Source organism: Nerophis ophidion, linkage group LG23, assembly GCF_033978795.1.
Source record: "Nerophis ophidion isolate RoL-2023_Sa linkage group LG23, RoL_Noph_v1.0, whole genome shotgun sequence".
Taxonomy (NCBI): Eukaryota; Metazoa; Chordata; class Actinopteri; order Syngnathiformes; family Syngnathidae; genus Nerophis; species Nerophis ophidion.
This window is the reverse complement of record NC_084633.1, coordinates 29132851-29141321: the sequence shown is the minus strand read 5'-3', so window position 1 is coordinate 29141321 and position 8471 is coordinate 29132851. Positions and strand designations below refer to the sequence as shown.

General features: G+C 39.5%; 1 protein-coding gene and 1 long non-coding RNA gene across 2 annotated transcripts; both read left to right on the top strand.

Annotated features, from left to right (window-relative positions):
* Positions 1 to 4627: 4627 nt before the first annotated feature.
* Positions 4628 to 7360, top strand: LOC133541881 (uncharacterized). Its single transcript, XR_009803998.1, has 3 exons — positions 4628 to 6290; positions 7157 to 7184; positions 7269 to 7360. It is a non-coding gene; the product is annotated as an uncharacterized LOC133541881 (long non-coding RNA).
* A 100-nt stretch (positions 7361 to 7460) lies between these two features.
* LOC133541810 (uncharacterized) lies at positions 7461 to 8471 on the top strand. The gene is made up of 4 exons (XM_061885419.1): positions 7461 to 7490; positions 7561 to 7662; positions 7739 to 8272; positions 8345 to 8471. Exons 1-3 carry the CDS (start codon positions 7461 to 7463, stop codon positions 8270 to 8272), a joined length of 666 nt encoding a protein of 221 aa, XP_061741403.1. The 3' UTR covers positions 8345 to 8471.

Genomic DNA, 8471 nt, shown 5'->3' with positions numbered 1-8471 from the left:
GCCAATATTAGCTTATGAATGTCATTTTTATGTCCGTTAATGTCATTATTATAGTCATTCAACAGAAAACATATTTGTAATATTTTAAAGAAATACGATGTATACAAATAATGCTAAATGTGTGATGGTAAGGTTATATGTGTTCATGTAAATATGTTCCTTAACTAAATATAAGTCAACAGTTTTGTGTCTATTACTACAAATGTACCTTGAATTGAAAAAAGTTTTTTTAAATGTTTCCATTGTCATTTATAAACCAAATAAAATATATTTGTCGTTATCTCAGAATGCTACAATATGTATCGCATTATAGATTTTAGCCCATATCTCCTATTCCTAGTAGGGAGGCAAATACCCAACAACCAACATGAAACCAACTTCACCGTGGTCACTCTTCAAAGTAAATTATGTACATTATTACATTACCTTAATAAAATACTGTAGTTGTTTGTGGTATAGTACATTCTACTGTATTGTTTTTCGTACTATGTACTGTCTTAAGTTATGTCTTTCTTTTTTGTTGTGGTTTTTGGAGACCTGCACCTATTAAACAGATTCCAAATCAGTTCAATAGACAATGATTTGAGATACAAATGTTTTGAGTTACGAACTCGGATGTAATTTGAGGTACTGCTGTCTAATGATGACCTCAAAACCCTCTCTGCACATTAGCCTTAAGGAAGTTGTTTTGTTTGGACATTACTGGGTTAAAATAGGAAGACAAACACCAAAAACACTTGTTTCGAAATTATCAGGAGGGAGGAGAAATGAAAAAACCCAGGGTTGTTCAAGAAAACCTGCCACCATTGACGGGTTACTTGATTATTAAAATAAAGCAATAGCTGCAGATTTAATATAAACACAGCATTGCCAACTATCCCTCCCAAGAACACCACCCAGACCAGGGATCGGCAACACGCGGCTCGAGAGCTTTTTCAAAATTGTATGAAAATCGAAAAGAATGGAGGAAAAAATATATTTTTTGTTTATTGTGGTTTCTGTAGGAGGTCAACCATGACACAAACTTTCCTTGTTGTTAGAAACCCCATTGTTTGTACTAAACATGGAGGGACGGCGTGGCGCAGTGGGAGAGTTGCCGTGGTCACTCTTCAAAGTAAATTATGTACATTATTACATTACCCGAGGGTCCCTGGTTCAAATCCCACCTAGTACCAACCTCGTCACGTCCGTTGTGTCCTGAGCAAGACACTTCACCCTTGCTCCTGATGGGTGCTGGTTGGCGCCTTGCATGGCAGCTCCCTCCATCAGTGTGTGAATGTGTGTGTGAATGGGTAAATGTGGAAGTAGTGTCAAAGCGCTTTGAGTACCTTGAAGGTAGAAAAGCGCTATACAAGTACAACCCATTTATTTATCATTTATCACTGAGGAGAGTATTTGGTGAGTGCCGTTTTGTCCTACTAATTTCGGCAGTCCTTGAAATCATGGTAGTTTGTTTACATGTACAACTTTCTCCGACGCTGCCATAGAAAGACGTGGTTTATAAGGCTCCTTTTTTGTCTCAATTTGTCCACCAAACATTTTTTGCAGGCTTGAACACACAAACATGAGCTTTGTTAATGTTATTGACTTGTTAGAGTGCTGATCAGGCATTATTGGTCAATGCATGACTGCAAGCTAATCGATGCTAACATGCTATTTAGGCTTGCTGTATGTACATATTGCATCATTATGCCTCATTTGTAGGTATATTTGCGCTTATTTAATTTTGTTTACTTATGTCCTGTTTGTATTTAATTTATATTTGCATGTCTCATGACACATTATCTGTATGTCATATTGGCTGCATTTCTGATAGTTGTTTGTGTGCCATGTTGTTCCAGGCCACAGCAAACTTTATCCAGCTTGCAAACAATGTAATGAATCGAAAAAAAGAAGACAGCCTGCTGTTTCCTTTAACTTGGACACCAACATATATCTTAGGGCATTTGTAAACCAGTAATTTCCATAAGTTATTTCACCCTGTGAGAAGCCTGTTTGACTGATGTTTTACAAAGCTGTAAACATTTGTCGAATAAATATTACATTTCAAGATTTGCGTCAGCCTGTGACAAATAGCCATTTTTATAGTAGGCTATTATATCTAATTTAGACACTTACATCATGTGTTGCCTTCATTATAACACATAAGGCTTTAATTTTTTGGCGGCTCCAGACTGTTTTTGTTGTTGTATTTTTGGTCCTATATGGCTCTTTCAACATTTTGGGTTGCCAACACTTACCCAGACTGTAGACGGATGAAGCAAAGGCAACGCCCATTTGGTACTCACCTTTTCAGGAAGCTTCCTCCGGCAGACAACCATGTTTCCTTCCTCTGTACAGCAGGCAGATTATTACCACACTCTTGGGCTGCAACAAAAAGGGAGATGAAGTGACTGTTATGGGTAAATAATGTCATTGTTTGTGTTGCGTTAGTAGGATTTATTGTACAATAAGTTCATATAAGTAGCAACAACAAAATTCTCCATAATTGTAAAGGTAAAACTAAATGGAAGTGTATGGGCTCAGAGTGATGACACCTTAAGAACGGCTGGCTATGACAGAAACTGGTAAAAAAAAACATTAACCCTTGGGATGAAAAGTTTTTTTCAAACCGCACGTCATTTGTGGACTTTTACAAACAAACAAAGAATCAGAATTATGCCAAAAGCGTAGTGGTACCTACAGAAGGTATCTGGTGGAAGTGAAACTTGTGTCAAGGGGACATTTACCAAGTACTTTGTTTCAACATGTAGTCATTCAAGGAGGACTAATTACACCCTGATGAGTAAAACAAGTTGTTGAAAGCAATATAGATGCAAAATGATAAAATAGGTGTGTGTATTCGCCGCTGGCTGGCTCTCCGCAGTGGTCATTCAGAGTGTTTCACGCTCGATCGAGCAATCTGAAAATGCCACCAGACCACTGTTTTCAGAGTTCAACTGCGTTTGGATCGTTTTCATCACCATTATACACCAATCCTCCCGATGGAGCTCACATATTTTGTTTAACCAGAATTTTTAAATCTTTGGATTGGACTAGTACTTGCGCCACAAAGCGCTGACAAAATTTTATCGTTTGTAAAATGTTCATTGGAATCCAAATGATCATATCCGTTATACATTTATCTGCGAGTCTGTCAAATATATTTCTAACTGATCGATCCGCACTCATTTTTTTGCCCCTCTGAGTGTCTGGTCGCTTGTTTTGTGACTCACAAGTCGGTCCGACCAGCCAGGTTAATTTAATGAAATAAAAATACAGAGTTTGCATGTTCTCCCCGTGAATGCGTGAGTTCCCTCCGGGTACTCCGGCTTCCTCCCACTTCCAAAGACATGCACCTGGGGATAGGTTGATTGGCAACACTAAATTGGCCCTAGTGTGTGAATGTGAGTGTGAATGTTGTCTGTCTATCGGTGTTGGCACTGCGGTGAGGTCGCGACTTGTCCAGGGGCTACCCTGCCTTCCGCCCGGCTGTAGCTGAGATAGGCACCAGCGCCCCCCGCGATCCCAAAGGGAATAAGCGGTGGAAAATGGATGGATGGAAAAATACACCGTAACTTTTCGGATTCTTCCTTTTGCAAGCTTTCTGATAACCTTTTAAATATAGGGTAAACAATAACAAAGTTATGACATTTTTTTTTCAACAAAAAGGTTGCACCTAAAATGTTGACCACCAAGGACTTTCTATTAAAGGCCTACTGAAACCCACTACTACCGACCACGCAGTCTGATAGTTTATACATCAATGATGAAATCTTAACATTGCAACACATGCCAATACGGCCGGTTTAGTTTACTAGATTGCAATTTTAAATTTCCCGGGAAGTGTCCTGTTGAAAATGTCGCGGAATGCTGATGCTTATGTTGACGCGTGCTTTTGACGTTATTAGTTGGAGCGGACATTTTATCCCAGCACCACTCACAGCTAAAAGTCGTCTGCTTTAATCGCATAATTACACAGTACATTTGGACATTTGTGTCGCTGAATCTTTTGCAATTTGTTCAATTAATAATGGAGATGGTGGAAAGCGGTGGATTGCAGCTGCCTTTAGCAACCAAAAACACAGCCGGTGTTTCTTTGTTTCTTGTGAAGCTTTAATATGGAACAGAACGGTCAAGCGAACATGTTTCTCTGTCACATGTCAACCGGCAGGTTTCGGTGAGAAAATTGTGGTAATAAGTCGGCTCTTACCGGAGACTTGAGCGGAGCTTGCGTCCTCCTGCAGCTGCCAAAGAGGCAGCTGCAACTTTCTGGGCTCCTCCATGGATTCCATCAGAGACACTGGCGGTCACCACACCCCTCCGACTTTCAGGTATGACTTTATAATCTCACTAAAACACAATACGCAGATAAGGGATTTTCCAGAATTATCCTAGTAAATGTGTCTAATATCTGAATTGCTCCCACTGCCGTCGCCTTTTTTTTTTTCTTTTTCTAGTGCTTCACTCTAACTTTCTTCAGCCACGAATCTTTCATCCTCGCTCAAATTAATGGGGAAATCGTCGCTTTCTCGGTCCGAATCGCTCTCGCTGCTGGTGGCTATGATTATAAACAATGTGAGGATGTAAAGAAACCTTCATCCCTTGACGTAACACGCACATCGTCTGCTACTTCCGGTACAGGCAAGGCTTTTTTATTAGCGACCAAAAGTTGCACACTTTATTGTCGATGTTCTCTACTAAATCCTTTCAGCAAAAATATGGCAATATCGCGAAATGATCAATTATGACACATAGAATGGACCTGCTATCCCCGTTTAAATAAGACAATCTCATTTAAGTAGGCCTTTGAAGAAGTTGGCCATAAATTATTGCATTTTCACTGGTTTTATAGGACCATAAATGTCTTAATATTTATCAAATGATTAATATATCACAAGTCATGAATCATATTTACAAGACATCTAATAATATATTTGATGCACATACCTACATGAAACAAAACACATTTAGAAATTGTGTACGTGGAACTTTGATCTCCAATTAGTTGTTGAAAAAAAAAGTAGATCCTCCTGAGTTGGAGAAGTACTTCATCAAGGAGGGCGTGTCTTTGACTTGAAAGAGGTCTTTGTAACGGACATGTCAGAATCAAATAAAAGTCCGCATTTCAAGAGCAATCCAGTCAGAACTTAGTTGGGATCCAAATCGAGCAGAAGCTTAAGTTCAACATCGTCACTTTTTCAACAATGATGGCTTTTCCATCCATCAGGTAAGACAACTTTTCACATTACTCTTGATTCAATCACGCCCAAGTGTAAGTATTTTAAATGCAAAGAAAACTTAATTTGCACGCTATTTCTACTTCACTTGATGAAGCGATGAAGTTAAACTTTGAAACTTTAAACAGGTACAACTTGCTTGATTGATGCCTTAAGAATCAGGTGTGCACTAATTACAAAATATAAAGTCTGGAACCTTCCCAATTGCACTTGAAGATAAGTTGTTTTAAATGGTGACCATAACAAACATTATTCGACACCGTCGACTTTTGTGCAACAATTGTATTGTTGTCGCTAAGTTTACGAACCTTAAAACGAGCATTTTAAACTAACTCATCATGCTAGAAAAGCTAGCGTGCTAACTGCTTTAACTTCAGTCGGTAACGAACTTAACGGAGGTTAGGAAACGGCTTTTTGTTCTAATTGAGCCAGTGTTATAATATAAAGCACTATCAACATTAATTCAGTGGTAAAATAACTACATAACCTGTTGTCGTTGACAGGCGGGGGGAGAGCTCCATCTTGTGTGCGTTGTGGTGGTGATGAGGGCTAGAATGATCCCAGTGTCTATAGTGGTGATATCAGGGCTACATCAATATCGCATTTAAATTAGCGTAAAAGGATCGATATTTTTTTGTGCTTTTCAATTGTCTTTTTTTACACATACATTACATATATGTAACGGTGTAGAAAACAGAATATCCTTATGCTTGATTAAATTATGAATGAAGTGTTGCAACAGCGCCTGTTGCTGGCGACAAGTGGTATCTACGGTTACCTGTGGGAAGTGCTCAGAACTGTGACGCCTGCAAACTGGTGAGACACGTTATTGTATTGTCCGGGATTGATTACTAATTAGTGAATATTGACTGTTTATATTTTGATTAGTACTTTGTAACAGACACATAAAAAGGTTCGCTAATTGGTATTGACCAAAACTGTATCCTGGAGTGATATTTTAAAGACAATAACACACTTTTGCTGTGTAAACTAATTGGTGATTTTTGTGTTATTTAGAGAATCCAGTGACCCAAGTGGACTCACAGTCTCACAATTTGCACTGTTTTGCAGGTAACATTATATTTCATGCCACTGTGTTTGTTTGGTTGTTTACATATTTGTCCTCACCTATTATTATGATGCTAATGGAAGCTTGGCTAGGCCGTAGCCTGGTTTAACAAACGCACGGTTTGAAGCAGCCATTTTGGATGCGAGGTGTGTTTAGGGACATCCTGTAAAATGTAGTATCTGTAAATTTACTGTGTATTTTGCATATAAAAACAAGAATTATTGTTAATTTGAGTACACCATTGTTAGTACATGTGAAACCAATGGAGAAATGAATATGAAAATTAGTATGACGATTTGGTTTAAACACTATACGATCACACCCAAATGTAACACGTTTGTACAATGAAACTGTGTTTTATTATGTCAAACATCAGAACTGTGACTCCTCCAAACTGAGAATCTCGTGACCCAAGTGGACTCACAGTCGCACAAATTGTGATGTTTTGCAGGACACTGTAATAAAAGAAATTCATAATCCACCTGGTGCCAGTGATATGTTGAAGCGACAGCAGTGTGGAGCTGCATTTTGTCACAAACCTTTTTATTAATTATTTGCATAATAGTGATTTAGTACATTGCACTGGTATTGGCTTTTTTTTGCGTTGTAAGTGTATGTAATAAAAAGTTATAGAAATTGTACTGTATTGTATTTTTATATTGTTAAAAGTACACAAATATGTTTGATTCAAACAAGTGTTCTATTCTATTTTTTTAGTCATAACATATTGGAATATTGAACATGTTCAAGTAGAAGGAATAATTTTTGGTGTACATTATTGCTTGATATCTGTCCCGCAATCATTTTCATCACAGGGAGATGCTTAGTCAGCAACATCTAAAGTTTCTTCTCATTTTCTTTCCTATAGGGCTCCTTTCAAGCATGACATTCGGGAGGTAAATAGTGTGCTCACTGCTTATTTCAACACATCTCTTCTCTATGCAGTACAGAATTAACCTGTATCACCCTTGTGTTTGCAGAAGATGCTTATGAGGCAGTTTGTGCTCATGAAACAGAGGAATGAAGTTCCCAGGCATATCTCGGTGCATCACATGAAGCAATGGCGCCTGGCTGAGACGAACTTCCACAAAAAGTGAGTAGGAGGTAGTCCTGTTATAAAAATGTCTGAAAAGGAGATAATATTTGTGTATTTGTTTTAAAGGTTCCAGATGATGGGAATGAGGACCATCCATTTTGAATTGGTGATTACGGAATATGTAATGAGTACATGAAACTAAAGATTGCTAAATAGTGATTGGTTGATGTGTCCAGGAATGGATCAGAGCAGGCTTCCTCTCTCTGAACCAACTGGAGGAAAAAGTGCGCGAGGAACTTCATGAAGAGATACGGCTTTCACAGCTGCTCGGGAGGAGGGTATGGACAGTTTTTTTTCTGTCTTTGCTGAATGTTCTGGAACTACTCACTCACTTCTTGGTCTCTCCTTAAAAAGGTCACACTGGACGGTCTCCAAATGTTCCTGGCAGTGGTGTGTCCCAAAACGGAGCAAGAAGTGGAGAGCTTCCTCCGGTATCTGCTTCACGAGCTGCAGAAGATTTTGAGCAGCTCCAACATCAGCTGGATCCAGGAAGTGACGCTGCTCACAGAGCTCCGACGCCGAAGCATCCACCTGGTGAGAGAGGTGGTGGATCATGTCGTCAGGGTTTTCCTGACACCCGCTGTTGGGGACTCCAGTGCGGAGTCTTTGAGGAGAAGGGCTGAGACGGCCAGCTTGGGCGTTGGCAGAATGCTGGAAGACGCTCTGACTTCTTGCTCCTGCCTCAGCCAGCATGTTGATGAAGACCGTCTGCTCTACATCTGCTCCTCAGTGGCCTGGCGAGTGGTGGAAAGCCTTTTTAGAAGTTTTGTCCGCCACTCTGAAAGCTTTCCCCTGCTGGACTTTGACCGAAGCACGTTCACTTCACGAGAGTGCATCCTAAGGGCTGTGGAGGACATGGACTACATCGCAACCTTCATGAACTTCTAGGTGAGTGGTGTCCCTTCTTCTAATGTACAGTTCCTTTTGTTGGAGTATATCAATGATATATTGTCTTTGCAGAAGATGATGCAGTTTGTGCCCATGAAGCAGGAGCACCACTCATCTCCTCCCTCCATTCTTACATCACAGAATATGACATCATCAAAATAATTTTAATTCTGTTGACTGTTTTATACATTCATTCCCA